At 39.8% G+C, this 21,696-nt stretch overlaps 1 protein-coding gene across 3 annotated transcripts in view; it reads right to left on the minus strand.

Annotated features, from left to right (window-relative positions):
- LOC110291114 (ankyrin repeat domain-containing protein 26-like) overlaps positions 1–21,204 on the minus strand; it is a 42,475-nt gene extending 21,271 nt beyond the window's left edge. For 2 of the 3 annotated variants that reach the window (XM_021158070.1, XM_029475467.1), the window contains exons 1-4: positions 21,069–21,204; positions 17,753–17,945; positions 5,895–6,078; positions 3,094–3,231 (exon numbers count right to left, since the gene is read on the minus strand). In XM_021158070.1, coding sequence (XP_021013729.1) covers positions 3,094–3,231; positions 5,895–6,078; positions 17,753–17,945; positions 21,069–21,189 — 636 coding nt within the window. In that variant the 5' untranslated portion in view covers positions 21,190–21,204. The remainder of the gene's footprint in view (positions 1–3,093; positions 3,232–5,894; positions 6,079–17,752; positions 17,946–21,068) is intronic. The other variant, XM_029475466.1, reaches the window with a different exon arrangement.
- Between the last annotated feature and the right edge of the window lie 492 nt (positions 21,205–21,696).

The following is a 21,696-nucleotide window of genomic DNA, read 5'->3' on the forward strand; positions in this document are numbered from 1 at the left end:
TATGTCCAATTTTCTGAGGAACCGCCAGACTGACTTCCAGAGTGGTTGTACAAGCTTGCAATCCCACCAACAATGGAGGAGTGTTTCTCTTTCTCCACATCCTCACCAGCATCTGCTGTCACCTGAATTTTTTATCTTAGCCATTCTGACTGGTGTGAGGTGGAATTTCAAGGTTGTTTTGATTTGTATTTCCCTAATGATTAAGGATGTTGAACATTTTTTCAGGTGCTTCTCAGCCATTCTGTATTCCTCAGTTGAGAATTCTTTGTTTAGCTCTTTACCCTTTTTAATGGGGTTATTTGAATTTCTGGAGCCCTGCTCCTTGAGCTCTTTGTATATATTGGATATTAGTCCCCTTTCAGTTTTAGGATTGGTAAAAATCCTTTCCCAATCTGTTGGTGGCCTTTATGTCTTATTGACAGTGTCTTTTGCCTTACAAAAGCTTTGCCATTTTATAAGGTCCCATTTGTCAATTCTTGATCTTACAGCACAAGCCATTGCTGTTCTGTTTAGGAATTTTCCCCCCTGTGCCCATATCTTCAAGGCTTTTCTCCACTTTCCCCTCTATAAATTTCAGTGTGTCTGGTTTTATGTGGAGGTCTTTGATCCATTTAGATTTAAGCTTTGTACAAGGAGATAAGAATGGATCAATTCTTATTTTTCTACATGATAACCGCCAGTTGTGCCAGCACCATTTGTTGAAAATGCTGTCATTTTTCCACTAGATGATTTTAGCTACCTTGGCTTTGACCATATCTAACCACAGCTAGCACTGACTTCCTCTTTATCCTTTAAGCTAGGCCAACCCCTTCATTTTCCCAAATGGTCTTCCTGTCTCTCTCATAGCATTCACACACACCACAAGAGCATGTTGTTATTTATGGCACAATAAAATTCCAGTGTGTCTACACACCATTTTTTCTTTATCCACTGATGGACACATGAGTCCTTAAGTTGACCGTTGTGAATAATGCCACAATAAATACGGCTGTGCAAGCACCTGTGTAGTGTACTGACTTAGATTTGAAGAGTTAATGCCATCTTGACAACTGCCAAGGACATGTATTTACAATTTAGTTAACAGCATGAGACATGTAGCCTTGTAGAGCAGCTTATGCCTAGAGTCCAAGCATTTGGGAAGATGAAGTGGGAGACTCATCAAGAGTTCCAGGCTTACTCAGTCTATATGCTGAGTTCCAGAACTATCACAGCTACAGCATTAGACTCTGTACTCACAAGCAAGCAAGCAAGCAAGCAAGCAAACAAACAAACAAACAGAATAAGTCAGCAAGAGCAAAAGAAGAGAAGTGGGGAGATGTACATATTATACCAATACCTCATAAATGAGAGTTCATGGAAGTATTTTCAGTAACAGTCAGTGTGATGGTTGAGTGAAAATGGCTCATATATTTAAATGTCTGCTCCCCACTTGGTAGAACTATTTGGAAAGGATTAAGAGAAATACTGTGCCCAGAATTAGTATCTCTGTTTCTCTCTCTCTCTCTCTGTGTCTTTCTCCCCTCCCTACACCCCTGTCTTCAGCTTGTGGGTAGGAATATAAGCTATCATTTACTACTTCAGTGCCATGTCTGCTGCCATGTTCCCCACCAGGATGGTCATGGACCCACCCTATGAAACTGTAAGTCCTAGTAAAGTCATTCTTTTATAAGTTGCCTTGGTCATAGTGCTTCTTGATAGCAAAAGAAAAGTTAACTACAACAGCCAGCAGGCAGAACCTTGACACCTGTCAGCTGCCAAATAGAGAAATGCCACAGATGCAGAATAAACAGAAGTAAAAACTTGGTAACACCTCTCATTACATTAAGAGAAATAAGCCACACAAGAAGGACGAATTTCATGGGACTCTATTTCTAGAAAAGAGATATTAAAGAGTCGAGGAACAGATTGGTGGATTTCTAGCACAGGAGAAGGTAGAGGGATCAGTCTCCAGGGGTTTCCCAGATAAGAGTTTATGGTTTCTTTTCAAAGTAATAAAAATGTTCTAAAATTGCCTGTGGTGGTGGAAGTGGTTATGAACTCTGCATGCATATTAAGAAACAGTGATTCTATATGTTAAGTGTTGAAACTACATGGTACTTCTGTTATATATGTAGTGTTATATCTACATAAAATTGCTTTCTTACACTCTGGTTGACAGAGTCTAGATAATTTTCTTATTGATTTCCTTTGGATATAAGTACTATCCTTATTCCTACTATTTCTGTGCTTTAAAATGTCTACAATGAAAAGGAAATGCCTCAGCTTTCAAACATTTTAAATATTTTTTTGAGAAAAATCTAATGGCCTTTCTATAGAGTCATCTTGAGAAAATATGGAATAAATATATCCACTTCTGAGGTTAGGGATATGCCTCGTTAAGAGAGTAACAGTGTAAGTGTGTGAAAAGACCTGGACTTCAGCCACAGCACTGTAGAAATCATGGTACAGAAACAAAGCCATTGTGCTGGGTGAGACTTGCCAGTAAAGCAGTTCTGCCTACATTAGAGCCCATCCTTGCTGTCAAAAGCTCTTTGTGGTGACATAAAGAATCGTAGCAAACTGCTACTCGTCTGGAATGGAAGGAAATGACATCTAAAATATGATCTCTGTTGCCTGTATTTTCCCCCTTTGTCAAATGTTGAAACAAATAACCAGATGTCTCCATTAGCAGAAATGGAGAAAGCAGACATCATGACGGAAGCAGATGATATATTGTTACTAGCAAGGCTTTTCTGACAACAGAAAGATGTATTCTTACGGGAAATAACCAAAACCCTTTCTTCAGAGGAGGCCAGTATCAAAGGCAATACATTCTTCTATGCTGTCTAAAGCAGGACTTGCATGCCATTTGGATGAGGTCACTGTGAATGTCATCACTATGTTGTAGACAAATAGACTTGAATTAATATTACTGACCTTTATTTATCAAAGTTGATAAAAAAAGAGCTATTTCCACATCAAAGTATGTGTATTGTGTGTATTAGATTTTGAAAAGTTCTCTGTAGTTTTCATGAGGCCTTTAATTGCATTTTAAAAAACCATTTACACATACAAATACATATACAGAAATTTGAAGGCAACTAAAGAAAATACCTGAGAGCTAATTTTTTCTTGTGCCATTTTTAGCTCCTTTTGTTTGTGAAGGTGATTTGCCAGAATCTCATCCTGTATGATTCTGGTGCTCTGTTCTTGGAAAAGTTGTCTCTCAATGCAGTTTCTTTCCTCTAAAACCTAGAGACACATTTAGAGACTGTTTTTTTATTCTTATACCTCATGGTAGGATATGGGGGGGGGTATAAGCCATATTAACAGACACCTTGAAAAATTGTTCAAAGAGCCTATAATACCCACAAGAACCTGCCTCCTATGTGAATTTCTCACAATTTAATTGCCTAAATGATAGCTACCCTTTTCAACAGCAGAACCTAGCTTGGTGCTAGGACCATAGCTCGGTTTGTAGAGTGCTTGCATGAAGTCCCCGAACACACTGTAAAACCAGTAATTGTGACGCATGGCTGTGAGTCAAGAACAGAGGAGGCAGAGGCAGGAAGATTAGGAGTTCAAGGTCATTTCAGGATGTGTGTTGAGTTCAAGAATGCCAGCCTCAGGTAATATATTTGAGGATGATAATGGAGGAAGAAGGGTGCAAGTTGAACTCTGAATAGGCCCAATGGAGGGCCTCGGGGTACAGTCTATGTCCTAGATGAGTAGCATTCTTCTATCATCCTTACTACACCTTCTGGAACATTGTTCAATGATCGCTGTTATATGAGACTTTTCTCAGGATGGTGGTAATACTCTGCAATGGTGTAGTGGCCTCCGATGTTCTCCCTGTCAGTCCTTCAATCCCTCTGCTCCTACTGGTGGACCTCAAAGTGCACTTTCATCCAGAACTCCATTGCAAACCCCTGAACCAGCTCAGGGAGCCCTCCTGCCTCACAAGGGTTCCTTTTGTCTTGGACCAACATTGCCCCAACACCACCATTCAGACTCTGCCCTCCTCAGCATGAGGCAGATGGAGTTGTCATTGCTCCTCCCTGACTGGAAGAGACAGAATTAGACAAGGAAGACAAAATTCCGCTCCCTAAAATGGAAGCCTCTTGTTCCAAGCAGACATTGTGAGGAAAACCAGTGTTAAGGCACAGGAGAGAGTATCTAGGTAGGAGGGAAGGGGAGGTATAGAGGGAAGGGGAGGACTTAGAGGTCCTAGAGAATATCCAACCGAGTCTATTTAGCAGACGCTCAGCCTCAGGGCCCCTCTCATTCCAAGGGGTTCCTTTTGCTATTTTGCTTACTCCATTGCTTTTTGGCTTTTGCTGTTTTTCTAGATGCTCAACCTTTAGTTCAACACAGGAAATGAGCTTGCCAGTTCCTTAGATGACTGCCAGCACTCATGGCTCAATTTTCAAAACCTAAGTAATATAGTTAGTTACATGCCACATAGGAACACACAGTGCTCCTGCACTGAGACTGGAGCTAGCTGCCCTGTGGTTGTGAGGACAGGACCCCTCTGGTGGATCACTAGATAGTCATGTACCATGTGTAACCTTTTTCTAAATTATTGAATAGCTTTTTGGTAGAGCCAAGACAGCATACATAGAGGATATAGACTTCTCATTAGCTGGGTCTGTGATGTACACAAAAACTGACTAATCCCTGTAGTGCCTACCTCAGGCTCCACTGAATTCTCTCCATAAAACCAATGAAAGACAAGGGAAATACAAATGATCAGGGCAACATGGGGGTATTTATCTTTTGGTGTCTGCCCTACCCTTGTAAATTCATCCTCAATTTTCCTTAATGAATTTGTATTTTCCTTATCATCTTGTTTCCATTTCCTTATTCCTGTGGACATGAAACAACAGACTTGGAACCCACTGGCTCAGGGTGGCTTTGGACACAGCTGAGTTTGTATGACCTAAGCCTCCATGGTAAGCCTAAAGATAGAACCAAGAAAGTCTCCATCCCATTCACAGAAGCCATAAGAAAATGATCACATTGCCCGGGAGATGTGTGATGTGCCACACCTGTGTGAGTACACACTTTTGATGACTGCAGGATCAGTATGCCAAACATATATCTCAGATCATATGTCCATACATAAGTACCATATGATTATATATTTATATTCAATATAAGTACCATATGATTATATACTTATATTCAATATATATTCAAAGGGAGAAACAATATTAGTGAAGTAAAAGCAAAATATAATTTTTATTAGATATTTTCTTTATTTACATTTCAAATATTATTCCCATTCCTAGTTACCTCTCCAAAAATCCCCTATCCCCTCTCCCCTCCCCCTGCTCCCCAGCCCACCAATTCCCATCGCTGGCCCTGGCATTTCCCTATACTGGGGCATAGAACTTTTGCAGGACCAAGGGCCTCTCCTCCTATTGATGACTGACTAGGCCATCCCCTGCTACATATGCAGCTAGAGACTCGAGTTTTCTTTGATTGGTGGTTTAGTCCCAGGGAGCTCTGGGGGTACTGGTTAGTTCATATTGTTGTTCCTCCTTTGGGGCTGCAAACCCCTTCAGCTCCTTGGGTACTTTCTCTAGCTCCTTCACTGGGGCGCTGTGCTCCGTCCAATGGATGACTGTGAGCATCCACTTCTGTATTAGTCAGGCACTGGCAGAGTCTCTCAGGAAACAGCTATATCAAGCTCCTGTCAGCAGGTTCTTGTTGGCATCTTCAATAGTGTCTGGGTTTGGTAGTTGTTTATGGGATAGATCCCCAGGTGGAGCAGTCTCTGAATGGTCATTCCTTCAGTCTCTGCTCCTAATATAATTTTAAATGTATTTGATCTTATTTGATTCTACTTATCATGAGTACAGACTGACACAGACTTGCAACCTTACAAAAACAAATTTAAACAGTCCACTTACTGTGTTAAGATTATGTCTCACAGTCTTCAGTTCCATATCCAGTTCCCTAACACGAATTTCAAGTTTTTGTTTCATTTTAACTTCTTTGTTATATTGATCTTCTTTTTCTCTCAGCTGCTCCTTCATTTTGTCATAAACCCAGACGGCAATTTTTCTCTTCTCTTCTTCTTGTTTTAAAGTAAACCTACAGTTTAAAATGCTTATGTTAGGAATGCACTTTGTTAGAAAATGTTTCTTTTTTCTGGCTTGTCACCTATTGGTTTATTATTCTAATGGTTCTAGGGCATCCCGGCCTTCCTCTAAAGCACGCTTCCTCCCTGTTGTCCCTTCCGATGTCTCCCCTCTGTCTTCACACACACACACACAAACTGGGTACAGGTTTTCAAGAAGTTGGTCTCCCCAAGACTGGTCAGAGAGAATGTCAAGTTAGACGCTAGCAAAGGCTGACACCTCTGCCACCTGGATCCACAAACTCACAACCTTACAAAATGTAAAGAAACCCAAGCGGAACCTAAATCAAGGGCTCTCTTTCTTGTAGCACATTGAAAGGAGGAAATGCTTTCTGCCTCTTGTCAGTCTTTTCCCCCCATGTACAACCAAGAATTTATGTCTTATTTGAACAACTTTATGTAGGTCAGACAGGGGGCAGGTGCTTTGGGCCTGGCCAGTTGTCACTGGATAACCCAGCAAATTTCCTGTCCAATGTAAACCACTGAGTTTTGCTTTACACAGAAGCAAATGCCTTTTACATGTATGTTATAGTGACAAATTGTCACATGCTGTTAAAGCCCACCGAGGAGAAGCTGGAGATGAATTGGGGCTTCCCACTTCAGACATAAGCATGTCTATGTCAATCTATTCTCATAAATTCCTATCTTGAGACAGGCAGGGCCCTGACTCTGTGATGAAGAAAAGGAGAACAAACAAAGCAGCCCAAGGACATAAAGGTCCTGTGTCCTTAGAGCAACTGAGAAGTAAGCCATTCCCAACAGACAGCACTGTCATTGAGCCACAAAGGATGTCTAAAGTAGAAGCTACCTGAGGTTTTGATTTTAGCCATCCTGATTGCTGTAAGGTGGAATCTCAGGGTCATTTTGGTTTGCATTTCTCTGATTGCTAAGGACTTTGAACACTTCTTTAGGTGCTTCTCAGCCATTTGAGATTCCTCAGTTGTGAATTCTCGGTTTAGTTCTATACCCCGTTTTTTGATTGGGTTGTTTGGGTTTTTGTGATTAACTTCTTGAGTTTGTTATATATTTTGGATATTAGCCCTCTATCGGATGTGGGGTTAGTGAAGATTTTTTCCCAATCTGTAGGTTGCCGATTTGTCTTATCAACCATGTTCTTTGCCTTACAGAAGCTTTCCAGTTTTATGAGGTCCCATTTATCAGTTGTTGATCTTAGAGCCTGAGCCATTGGAGTTCTATTTAGGAAATTTCCCCCTGTACCAATGAATTCAAGGCTCTTTCCCACTTTCTCTTCTATTAGATTCAGTGTATCTGGTTTTATGTTGAGGTCCTTGATCCACTTGAACTTGAGTTTTGTGTAAGGTGACAAATATGGATCTATTTTCATTCTTCTTCATACAGACAGCCAATTAGACCAGCACCATTTATTGAAGATGCTTTCTTTTTTCATTGTATATTTTTGGCGTCTTTGTCAAAGATCAAGTGACAGGAAGTGTGTGGTTTTATTTCTGGGTCTTCAATTCTATGCCATTGATCAACATGTCTGTCTCTGTACCAATACCATGCAGTTTTTATCATTATTGCTCTGTGGTAAAGCTTGAGATCACAGATGGTGATTCCCCCAGCTGTTCTTTTATTGTTAAGAATTGTTTTCATTTTCTGTTTTTTTTTCCTTTCCAGATGAATTTGAGAATTGCTCTTTCCACGTCTTTGAAGAATTGTGTTGGGATTTTGATGGGGATTGCATTGAATTTATAGATTGCCTTTGGTAGAATGGCCATTTTTACTATGTTAATTCTGCCAATCCATGAATATGGGAGATCTCTCCATTTTCTGAGACTTTCTTCGATTTCCTTATTGAGAGACTTAAAGTTATTGTCATACAGGTCTTTCACTTGTTTGGTTAGAGATACCCCAAGATATTTTATACTATGTGTGGCTATTGTGAATGGAAACCTCAGGTGACAGCACATGTTGGAAAGGATGTGGAGAACACTCCTCTATTGTTGTTGGGATTGCAAACTGGTACAGCCACTCTGGAAAGCAATCTGGAGTTTACTCAGAAAATTGGAAATAGATCTACCTGAAGACCCAGCTATACCACTCTTGGGAATATACTCAAAAGATGCCCCACAATACCACAGGGGCATGTGTTCCACTACGTTCATAGAAATGATTACCAATGAGAATTATCTAGGTGAACTTCAAGACCCAGAAATTAAAAGAACAACCATAAACCTCCTCAGAGAATTCAAACAGCTTAAAGAAAACACAAAGAAACAGCTCAATGAAATCAGGGAGAAAGAGCTTAAGGAGAAGAAATGCCTGAGTGATGCCCAAGAAAACACAAACATAATGCTGATAGAAATGATGAAGGCAACCCAGGACTTGAAAGCAAAATTAAATAAGAAAATAGAAACACAGATGAGGACTCAATCTGAAAATTCCATGGAGATGGAATTGAAATATGAAATACCCAATAGCCCAACTGGAAGACCCAAAGGAAAACCTTGTAAGTAGAATGAATCAAGCAAAAAATTAGAATATCAGGTATGGAAGATAAAGTAGAATATCTAGACCAAATTATTAATGAACATTAAAACATTTAAAAACAGAAGAGGTACACACAGGAAATGTGGGGCATCATTAAAAAACCTTTGAATTATAAACATAGATGAAGAAGAAGAATCCTAAGTCAATGGCATAGACCAGATCTTCAAGAGGATCATAGAAGAAAATGTCTCCAAACTAAGAAAAGACACATCCATACAAATACAAAGAGCAAATGGAACACCAAATAGACAAGACCAGAAGGAAAATCCCCACAGCATACTATGGTTAAAACACCAAGTAACAAAGAAAATATATAGACAGCTACAAGAGAAAAAAATTGCAAGTAATGTATGCAAGAAATATTCCATCAGAATAACAGCTAACTTCTCAGTGAAATTTTTGAAAGACAAAAGAATCTATAGCAATGCATATCAAATCCTTAAAACAAAATAACAGCAAACCTAGACTAATATATTTAGCAAAACTGTCTACCATGATTGTAGAAAAGAAGAAAAACTTTCTACAACATAGACAGCTGTGGTAGTTAGTGGATGCTTGGCCCATTGGATGGGGCACTATTAGGAGGTGTGGCCTTAGTGGAGGAGATGTGGTCTTGGTAGAGGAATTGTGTCACTGTGGGACTTTGAGGTCTCATATACATGCTCAAGTTTGGCCAATATTATCCAGACCCTCTTCCTGGCTACCTGAGGAAGACAGTTCCCTTCTGTTGCCTACAGATCAAGATGTAGAACTCTAGGCTCCTCCAGTACCATGTCTGCCTGCTTCCTGCCAGGCTTCCTACTATGATGACAATGAGCTGCTGAAGCTATGAGCCAGTCCCAATTAAATGTCTGCCTTTATAAGAGTTTCCTTGGTCATAGTGTCTCTTTACAGCAATAAAACCCTAACAAAGACAGAAGTTGGTACCAAGGACTGCGGTATTGCTGTGATAGGCCTGATCATGTTTTTGTTTGGAAAAATGTGGAGTTTGTAGACTTTGGAAAGCAGTGGAATGCTTTAAGCAGGGCTTAACGGGACATCCTAAGAAGAATATGGAAGACATTAGTCCTGAGGGTGATTTGAACTCTGGGGACCTGTGGTTTTAGAGAAAGAGGATTTTAGTATGTTGAATAGAGATTATTCTTGTGATATTTTGGTGACAAATGGGGCTGCTTTTTGCCCTTGTCTGAAGAGTCTGTCTGAGGCTAAGGTGAAGAGATTTAGATTTGCAATGACAAAGGAAGTCTCAAAAAAGCCCAGTATAGACTCTGTCCTGTGGTTCATGCTTATGAAGAGTATTTTGATGAAGTGTAGCAAGGTTAGAAAAGAAAAATACAAAATGTATGCCTCAACTATTAAAAGGGCACCAAAAATAGAATGGAGCTAAATTCCATGTTCAAGGATATTAAATGATTTTAAAGGAGTAGTGACTCCAGGGCAGGATCCCACTGATTTAATCTTATTGTTTATGCATTTGCAGTTGAGCAAGGGACAGTTATATCATGTCAGGCATTATTATGACCTAGATATTATTTCATTTGGACATAAGGAGATATGATTGTGTGTCAAACTGACAAGGGCTATATTGTGATGGCTATTCTCTGTTGGACATTAGACAAGAAGAGGCAGAATTTAGAGTCTGTATAGCTAGTTTTTGGTCTTGCTTTTGGTCCAATATTTCCTCAGTATGACTTTTCAGATTCGAATTATATATTCTGTGATGTTGCAAGCATGTAAACTTTTTAATTTTGATTTTTATAGGGGATTAGAGTTAACAGATTGCATGAATCTCATAAGAGTTTTTGAACTTTGGACTTTTAAACATTGTTGAGACTATGATATATGGGAAGTTTTGAAGTTGCATTGTGCTATTGTGGGACCCCTACTTAGAGCATTTCTCCATGGAAGGTAAAGCCCCTGGACATTCCCCAAGCTTGTTGTCCCTGATCTCTAAAAGTACAGCCAGAAAGAAGCTCTTTGTTCTCTATAGCCAGCAAAAGCCTTTTTGTTTCTATACTTTACAACCAGAGATGCGTGCCTTCCTGTGCCGAGGACACGGAGAAAAAAATTCAGAAAGAACCCACTCCCCACTCCTGCCTTGTAAATTTCATCAAGGACACCCAGAAGAGAACTCTTCCCAACTCCTCCCAACTCTCCTCCCAACTCCTTCCAATTCCTCAGCTAGCTGTTAAAAGCCCCCTACCCTGTGAGGCACAAGGGGTTCATCCTTAGCTAGCTGATAATAAAACCTCTTGCAGTTTGCATCAGGTGTGGTTTTCTCTCAGGATGTTGGGGTGTTGGCCAGCTCATCCCGGGACTTGAGCGGAGGCCCAGCATCGGGGGTCCTATACTATGGCTAGGAATGGCCCCCATAGACTCATGTGTTTAAAAAAGCCAATGGGGGCCAGGGAATGGTTTGAATATTCTTGCCCATGGCCTTGGCCATGGTGTCTCTTCACAACAATAAGACTCTGAGACAACAGTTTATAAAAATTTATATCTAACAAATCAAACCTGAAGAAAATACAGGAAGCAATATTTCAGACCAAAGAGGAGAATGAGCACAGGAAACAGACATGGGAAAGAAATACAGGGCCATAGTTACTAAAACAAAAATACCATGGAACATACAAACACCACCACCCCAAACCAACACCATGACAACAGTTAACACATATGCTTCAAAAATAACTTGAAATATCAATGACTCTATTCTTCAATCAAAAGACAGAGACTGAGTGAATGGATCAGAGAACAAAACCCACCCATCTGCTGCCTGTAAGAAACATGTTAGTGTTAAGTACAGGCACTGACTTTGGGTTAAAGAATGGACCAAAGCACTCCAGTCACATGGGACTGGGGATGCAAACAGGTGTCACTATCCTAACATCTGACAAAATAGACATCAAATTGAAACTAATCAGAAGATGCAAAGAGTATGGCCACTTCTTCCTAATCAAGGGAACACATAAGCATGAATACATTCCTGTCCTAAACATATATGCATCAAACTCAGGGGTGGCCAATCTCATAAAAAATCTACAACTGTTCTATCATACACAGTATGCATGTACTGACTTTCATGAACTTTCTGTCATATAAATTATCTGTGTACATGTATAGTTATGGTTACAGATAGTTAAATCTAGATGTTGCATATGAACAAAACATGTGGTTTTTGATTCTTCCCCCCCTCCATTATGGACCCTTTCTTCTGTTAGTTCATCTTCCAAGAATTTTTTTATGTTTTTTAATGTTTTTATTGGATATTTTCTTTATTTACATTTCTTTTTTATTAGATATTTTCTTTATTTACATTTCAAATATTATCCCCTTTCCTAGTTTCCCCTCTGAAAATCCCCTATCCTCTCCCACTTTCCCTTGTTCCCCAACCCACCCACTCCCATTCCTGGTCCTGGCATTCCCCTATACTGGGGCATAGAGCCTTCACAGAGTACATGAAAGCCCAGGGGGATACTATTAGGATGGAGAAGAGTACCAGTGTCAGGCATAAAGGGGACAAAAGAGGGTAATGGGAATAGGAGAACATACTATATACATATCCTGTATGCATGCCATTATATATCAAAATGGAAGCCATTATTTTGTGGGTAGTTAACACTAAAATTAAGAAAAATACATGATAAGATGTTTAAAGAAGTAGAAATGTTATATATCTAGACTGGAGCTTTGTACACTGTATACATAAATCAAATAACCACAGTGTGCCCTGTAAATTTATACAATAATCAGCATAATACTTTTAAAAAGAGAGAAAAAGACCAATGAGATGGCTCAGAGTATAAAAGACCTTATTACTAAGCAGGATGACCTAAGCTTACCCCAAGACAACATGGTGGAACAAGAAAACTGACTACTGCAAGTTGTCCTCTGACATGTCATGACACATGTGTATGCATGCACACATGTGCAAAATAAATGTAAAATGTAAAATAAAAAAATTACAACTGCAATTAAAAACACAGCTTAACATCAATCCATTATAACACTCCCACTTTCTCCAATATACCATTATCTGGACAAAAAGAGGGAACCATCAGAATTAATTGACATCATACATTAAAAGAACTTAACAGGTAGCTACAGAATATTCTGTCTCAGCATCAAGAATTCACTTTCTCACCAGCAGCACATAGAAGCTTTTATAAAATAGAACACATACTGGGACCCAAAAGAAATATTTACAAATTCAAAAATATTTGAACTCATTGCTTTTATCCTATCTTACCATGGTGTAATAAATCTTAAGGTTAACAGAAAAAAGCCACCTCTCATAAACACACAAATCCGTGAAAATTAAAACGCTCATTACGACAGAATGAATGTGTCCAAGAAGAAATCAAGAAAGAAGTAGAAAAAGTTTCTGGAACTGAGTGCAAATGAAAACCCCTGGAACACATTACATTCAAAGCAGTCTCACGATGGAAATTTACAGCTCTGAGGGCCAACATGAAAAAGTCAGAAAGAGCACAAATAAATGCAGCTAAATGAGATGGGAAAACAAGAACAACCCAAATCCAACCCAGCCCATGGCAAGAAATAAGAAAAACCAGAGCAGAAATTAATGAAATAGAAACAAAGAAAACAACACAAAAAAAATCCAGAAACCTAAGAGCTGATTCTTGGAGAAGATGATAAACAAAACTGACAGACCCTTGGCCAACTGACTGAAAAAGAAGAGAGAAAGGACCTAAATTAGCACCCAGAAACGAACAGGGAAATATTACAACAGACACCACAGAAATTCAGAGCCTTATATAGTAATATTTTATAAACCTTCATTCCACAAACCTGGAAAATCTAAAATAAATGACTTGTTTTCTAGGTTGAGCCAAGACATCAAAATTAAATAAAAAAGAATTCAATAACTTAAGCCTATAACAAATGAGGAGATTAAAATAGCAGTAAAAAGCCTTCCAGCTAAGAAATATTCAAGACTAGATGGATTCACAGCAGAAATCTACCAGGCATTCAAAGGTCTACATCCAGTCCTTGTTACACCACTCAAAAAGAAGAAACAGGAGGAACTCTCCCCAAATCCTTCTATGAAGCTAGTATCACTCTCATACAGAAATCATGCAAAGATACAAAAATAAAGAAAAGAGAGAGAGAGAGAGAGAGAGAGAGAGAGAGAGAGAGAGAGAGAGAGAGAGAGAAAGAAAGAAAGAAGGCCAGTAAGCCAGATAGGCAGAGACTCAAAATTATTCAATAAAAATCTGTGCATATNTTGTTACACCACTCAAAAAGAAGAAACAGGAGGAACTCTCCCCAAATCCTTCTATGAAGCTAGTATCACTCTCATACAGAAATCATGCAAAGATAAAAAAAAAAAAAAAAAAAAGAGAGAGAGAGAGAGAGAGAGAGAGAGAGAGAGAGAGAGAGAGAGAGAGAGAGACTGACTATTGGCCAATATCCCTGATGTGCATAGACTCAAAATTATTCAATAAAAATCTGTGCATATAGAATATTAGAATATCAAAAAATTATACACCAGGAACAAGTCAGCTTTATCCTTGAAATGCATGAATGGTTTGCCATAGATATCCAAGTGAATAAATGCAATAAACCATATAAGTTAACAGTTACAAAAATCACATGATCACCTCAATAGATTCAGCAAAATCCTTTGACAAAATCCAACATGCCTTCATCATAAAATCTTAAAGGATGTAGGGTTAGAGGGCACATACACAATAAATGCTACATATGAGAAGCACACACTCAATATCATCGTAAACGGAGATAAGTTTGAAGCAACCCAAGTGCACTCAGGAATTAGTCAGGGATATGCTCTATCTCACTCCTGCTCAACTGTGTTCCTGAAGTACTAGCTGGAGCAATAAGGCATGAGAGGGAAATTAAAGGAATACCAACAGAGGAAGAAGACAGCAAACTATCCCTAGTTGCAGATGATACTGTACGCTAGAGATTCCAAGATTCTAGGACTGATAAACAAGTACAGCAATGTGACATGATACAGAATCAGTTGGCACAAATCAAGAGCTTTTCTATACACCAACAACAAACATACAAGGAAGGAGATTGTGGACACACACATTGAATGATGAGTTGGTGGGTGGGTGGACTGGGTCTGGGGGAACTACTTGCAGTTCCATGTGAGACTCAGCACCATGCCAGGAGTTGCAATGGTATGGTGGCTGATTGGCAGGCAGGGAGGTAGAAGTGAGTCTGGGACCACCTGATGGGAGTTCTGGACTAGACCCCTTCCTCTAGGAACACTTGTTTTCACACTTCCGGAAGCCTGGCCTGTTAAGCTCTGCTTGCCAACAGCACCCTATGTGTTTGTTTTTTTATCTTACTGCTGCACACTCTTTGGCATTCCTCCCATAAATAAGCTCAACAGGCCCAACACACACACCATTAATTTTACACAATTCCCCTAAATCTTGTTACCAACTTTCTGTGTTAGTTACTTTTCTCCCTTGCTGTGATAAAGCAAACTAAGGATGGACTCACAGCCCTGGCTGGTGTACAGTTCAGCATGTCAGGTAAACCATGGTGGTGGGCCTTGAGGTAGCTGGCCACTTGGCATTCATAGTCAGGAAGAATAGGGATGGCATGTTAGCCTTGGGTCCATTTTCTCCTTTTCATTTGGTTCAGAACTCCAGCCAGTGGAAGGCTGCTGTTCACTTTCAAGTTGTATCTTCCAACCTTGACTAACACAATCCAGGTATGACCTCACAGATAAGTCCAGAGACTGTGAAGTTTAATATTTTCTACTTGATATAGTCTAGAATCACCTGGGATGGGCTTCTAAGCATGCCTATTGGGGTTATCTTGATTACATACATTGGTGTGGGAAGATCCATCTTGACTGTGGGCAGGACAATTTCCTGGGCAAGTCAGCCAGGTTTGTATAAAATGAAGAAAGCAAGCTGAGTGCATATTCATTGCCCTCTGTGTCTTGACTGTACATGCACTCTGACCAGATCTCTCAGGCTCCTGCTGCTGTGATTTCCCTGTCAGGATGGAACATGTCCAGGAACTGTGAGCCAAGCAAATGTTGTCTCTGTTAACTTGATTGCAAAATAGTTTTATCACAGCAAAAGAAAAGGAAGAAGAGGAAGAGGAGGAGGGGGAGGAGGAGGAGAGGAGGAGGAGTAGGGAGAAGAAGAAGAAGAAGAAGAAGAAGAAGAAGAAGAAGAAGAAGAAGAAGAAGAAGAAGAAGAAAACAAATGAAAGAGAGAGAAAGAGAAAGAGAAAGAGAGAAAGAGAGAAAGGAAGAAAGGAAGGAAGGAAGGAAGAAAGGAAGGAAGGAAGGAAGAAAGGAAGGAAGGAAGGAAGAAAGGAAGGAAGGAAGAAAGGAAGAAAGGAAGAAAGGAAGGAAGAAAGAAAGAAAGAAAGAAAGAAAGAAAGAAAGAAAGAAAGAAAGAAAGAAAGAAAGAAAGAAAGGAAACAGAGTTTGCTAGGGAGAAGAGGAGCATTGTTGTGATAAATCTGACCATGTGTTTTGCAGACCTTTAGATCTGGTTTGCAGGAGAAATAACCAAAAGTTTGAAACTGGTGGTCAGAAAAACCCATGAACGCTGTCAGCAGGATTTAGCCAGCCATTTCAGTGGGAGCTGGGTAACATGCTGATAGAAATGTAGACAGTTGTTGGGTCTTGGCACTTGAGGTTTCAGAGCCAAGCAAGGATTCCTCAGAAACTGGGTCAGAGGCCATTTGTGCAATATTTTTGTTTATTCTGCCTGTGTTTTAAGGACTTAAGTCAAGACGAACTTAATAAGATAGGAGTAACTTACTTGGCAGGGATGCAAGCCTTTAATTCCAGCACTTGGGAGACAGAGGCAGGTGGATTTCTGAGTTCGAGGCCAGCCTGGTCTACAGAGTGAGTTCCAGGACAGCCAGGGCTACACAGAGAAACCCTGTCTTGAAAAACAAACAAACAAACAAACAAACAAACAAAATTCAAGAAAGGAGGGTATTCAAGTTGATGCTGAGAAAACAGCTGTTGTTGTTGAAGAGATCAGCACCACCAAAGAGAAAGAAACTCCCTGTGCTACAACGGGACAACAGGAAAGATGTCCTGGGGGCAAAAATCACGCTCTTTGGAGGCTCCATCTCCTGCTGATCCAAGTTCATTTAAAGACAGAACACCTATGCAGAAGAAATTTCCTGATCCTTCAAAGCAACTGCCTAGGAAAGTGTATTCCCAGAGTTAGCATACAGATGCTGTGCACTGTATATGAGAAAGCACTGCATCTCAAGCAGGGCAGCAGCATTCCTGTGGTGCCGATTTTCCAGATATGGAAGATAAAGAATTGAGGGGTTCATCAGGTCCAGAGAGCAGTGGAGGCCATCTTGGTGGGAACCAGAAAAGAATGCTGATAGAAAGGTAGACGGTGTCATCCTGGCTCTCTAGGTTTCAGACTGGAATAAGGACTTGCTCAGAGACTGGGTCAGGAGCAATTAGTATGCTATTGTTTGAGCTAACACCCTGTGACTATTGGGTATGATTCTGTTCAGGGGGAACCAGTAGACGTCAACCCAAAGGCTAAGAATGTTATTGGACTCCATCTGTGGCCTATCACAGACACTTATCTGCTTTCCACAATCTGGCTACTTAATGTCCCCACCAATGCATTTTTAAAATACCTTAATTTATGATTTTCTCTTTTCTTGTACTATAAAAAGTCCATGAAAGCGTGACCATGTTGATATTTGGGCCATGGCTACTTACATCTGGCTCCAGAATAAACTATTATTCCCCTTGAGGTGACTGCTGACTTTTTGTGCCGATGTCAACATTTCATGTTCCACAGACCACAAATGCTGCTGTTGCTAATGCTGTTTCTTCTTTGTCTTTTTCCCCTTCCTCTCCCCCCTGCTCCTCCACCCGCCCAACTCCACCTTCCTTCTCTTCCCCTTCTTCTTCAGTGTTTCCCCATGTATCCCAGACTGCCTTCGGCCTTGGATTTTCCTCTGCCCTGCAAGGACTGGGATTACACACACTACGGTAACCCCTGGGTGTAGCCCTGGGGATAAAATCCAGGGCCCAACACACTAGCCAAAGTCTCTACCACTAAGCTGTCCCTGTAACTGCCAGACATTTTAGAAAGGGAGCCGACGTCATACCTTACATTGCAGAGTTCTTGTCCTTGTTGGAGTTGTTCACGTTCTGTGTCTGCAAGCTTCTTACGTAGTCCGTTGACTTCATTCTCCACTGTTTGAAGTTTCTCTTGAAGTACTTTGCAGTGACCAGTTTTCAGTTGTGTTAACCTTTTATATGAATGAATTGCATTCTGGATTTTTAATAGGCTACCAGAATCTGAACCAGGGAGAAAGCAATGTGGGAATAAAATACAGGAGTACATTTTATATATGAATGACTGCAAGTTTTCCCATTCCTCCATTCCAATGCTGAACAGATAGAGGGTAGGTATATAAAGGACACGAGGCCGCTGGGGGAGGAAAGTCGCGTTTGCATCCACATAGCACAGTAAGATAACTATGCTTAGCATTACTCGGTATCTTAAAACAGCTAGTGGAGACAGTTCTCAATGTTCTCACAGGAAAGAAATGACAGACATTTGAGGCTATAGATCTATAAAAGCTATATGTCTTGGTAATTATACATACAGTGTACATGTACTGAAATTCTATGCTGAGTTCCATAGGTGCAAGTAAAGATACATTCCTAGCTGTTAGCTAAAATAAAATGCTATTTCACAAAGTGAATATTATTTTATCAAAATACCTGAAATACAAATAAAACTTCTACAATATAGAAATATCCACTACATGAAATATATATATGTGTGTATATATATATATACATATATATATATATATATATATATCACATATACAATGCACAAAGACATGGAAATATTAATGACATGAAAATATAAAATGTTACCCATGAAAATAAATGCAAACTATTGCTTAGTAGTTCGAAGATTTATTAAGATGTTTATGCTCAAAAGTCTAATAGTTAGCAGGGCCACAAACTTTATTTTTAAATTGGCAAGCTGATTTTAAAATTTGCATCTACATCAATGGCTAGGTATTTAAGGGGTATATTCAAAGGTTTATGTTTAATCTTTACCACTATACAAAAGCAAACACAAATAAAGCAGACCTACCAAAAAATCATATGGAAACACATAAGATATAAACTGCAAAAATTACCCTGAAAAAATTAGCAAGAACAGGTATTGGTTTAAAATATAACAGATATATAGTAATCAAAACAGTGTGGCACTAATATAAAGAAAGCCAAATAAATCAGTGAAGAGCAACATAATCTATAGGGACAGACTCAAAGGAAGGGACCTTAGATGAAATGCCCAAAAGTAGGGAGAGGGAACTTATAGAGCCTACCTCCAGGAGGAAGACAGGGCATCAAGTGAGGGAAGGGGTTGCCATCCCACAGTTACATCTCTGACCCATAATTGTTCCTGTCTGAAAGAACTGCAGAGATGGAAATAGAGAGGATCCTGAGGAAAAAAAGGTCCAGTGACAGGCCCAAAGTGGGATCCAGCTCAAGGGAGGTCCCAAAGCCTTACACTATTACTGAGGGTACGGAGCACTCACAAAAAGGGATCTATCATGACCGCACTCCAGAAGACCCAACAAGCAGCTGAAAGAGTCAGATGCAGATTATTTGCACCCAACCAAAGGACAGAAGCCTCTAACCCCTGTGGTTGAATTAGGGAAAGGCTAGAGAAGCTGAGGAAGAGGGTGATCCTGTAGGAGGACCAGCAATCTCAATTATTCTGGAGCCCCAAGATCTCTCAGACACTGGACCACCAACCAGGCAGCATACACCAGCTGATAGGAGGCCCCCAGCACATATACAGCAGAGGACTACCGGGTCTGGGTTCAGCCAGAGAAGATGCACCTAGCCCTCAAGAGAGTAGAGGCCCCAGGAAGTTTAGAGGTCAGGTAGGGTGGGTGGTAGGAGGGTAGGGACATCCTTGTGGAGACAGGCAGGTGGTAAGGAGGTATGGGATGTGAAACAGTCAGAGGGTGATAAAAGAAAATCTGTAGTGTAAAAAATAAATAAATAAAAGACAAAAATGAATAAAAAATTAGTTGCTTTGGAAGGGCACAGTGAGTGCACTGGGGAGAAAGGATAGATTTCACAATGTGTGGATCAAGAACAACTGCATGCTGCAACCACAAGATGAACTTGGCCTATAATCTAAACTGCAAATAAACTCGACATGGACCTAAATGATAAGACTTCTAGATGAAGATTTATTAGGTATTCTCCTGAGTAAAAATCCATAACTGAACCAAACCTAAATTGGGTTTTATAAAAATTTAAACTCTTGCTCTACATTACTAAGGTTAAAGGATGTAGTTTAATGTTAGAATGCTTGCCTATCATGTGTGGGTCCCTGAGTTCATTCTCTGGCACAAAAGAAAAGGCAGTACTTAAGGAAGATAGTCTCAAGAGACTACATAGACAACCCTAAAACTGGAGTGGGGGGAAGTCCTATCAAAAGGCACAGCTGATAAAGGGATGGTGTCTGGGTCATAGATAACAAAGGGAAACATCAAACAGACCATCTTATTTTTATTTGGCAAAAGGACTGGGGATGGCCATTTGCAAAGAAAACATACAAATATAAGTAAGCACATGGTGAAATGTCGAGCATTATCAATGATTTGTGTTGCATGTGTTACAACATGTGGAAAATTAAAAATGTTACATGACAGTGTCTATGCTTGTGAAAGAAGGGAATGGAACATGATCCAAACACGGAAACACTTTTGTGATCTCACAAGTGATTATAAAGTGGGAATGGAAAGAGTGTTCTGAGTGGTAGATTTCTTACTGTCTTGATATGTTGACTAAACATGTTTAACATGTATGTCAAAACTTTTAAAATGGTATACATTGCACATGTGCAGTTCATTGTATTAAAAAAATTCAGTAAAACTATAGAAACCAAAGACTCCATTACAAGGACAAACTTCTAAGGCAGAGAGGATGGACAATGGACATGCAGACAGGAACTATAAATGAAAGCAGCACAATAGCTGGTCTTAAGCAAGGTGTCAACATGATCGTATCTTAATTGTTAAAAATACATGGTTAGGGTTGTGAAGGAAGCCGTGGTCTCAAGAGATGGGTGAAGTTAGCAGAGAAACTATTCTAGGGCATTCCAAGGTATTCCAAACATACAAGATAGAGACACAGATAACCTTATCTAATCATAATAAACAAGAGAGAAACAGTGGCTTTAAGAAGCCAGGCTGTGCCACCCACACTGAAGAAATTACAGTAGGAATAAAATTTATGGCTAATAGTGTATGGTTCTCTTTCTTCTTAAGTGTACAGCATGTCTCTGACATGGTGGCACCAAGCCACATCGGTGCTCTGGGGTGCAGTGCTAAGCAGTGTGCAGAGCTGCTGCTGATCTACCCACAGTAGACTTACCTTTGCATTCCAGGCTGAGACGTTCAACGAGCTTCAGTATAGCTTCATAATCAGGGCAGGGAGGCCTGCTATACTCTGAGGCTGTCTCCGATGACTGAGTTAAATCACCAACATCTTCCATAGCAGGCAGGCTTTCTTTTTCTCCTTTAAAATAAGTCATATCAATTCAAAGTGTACTTTACTATCATCTACCACATGCCATCTGTACCGAAGCGGCCAACCAATGCCAATCATTTTATACAATTACAACGACAGGGATTTCTGAAAAGAACTGATGTTTCATCAGAAGGGAACTACCCATGAACCAATATTTCTCAGTTTTCGTTGACATAACAACGGATTCTCTATTTTCAACTTAACTTTTATAATGTACCTTTTAATATTACTGTACTAGTGTATATTAGTCATACAAAATAAAAGAGTTCATTATGATATCCGTACATGCATATATACATATTGATCATACCTATCTATTCTATACTTTTAAAAAATGATTTATTTATTTGTGTATTTTACATGTACAAGTGCTCTGTCTTCATGCACACCAGAAGAAATTAGATCCCATTACGGATGATTGTGTCCACCATGTGTTTGCTCAGGACCTCTGGAAGGACAGTCAAGTGATCTT

Source organism: Mus caroli, chromosome 3 (assembly GCF_900094665.2).
Source record: "Mus caroli chromosome 3, CAROLI_EIJ_v1.1, whole genome shotgun sequence".
NCBI lineage: Eukaryota > Metazoa > Chordata > Mammalia > Rodentia > Muridae > Mus > Mus caroli.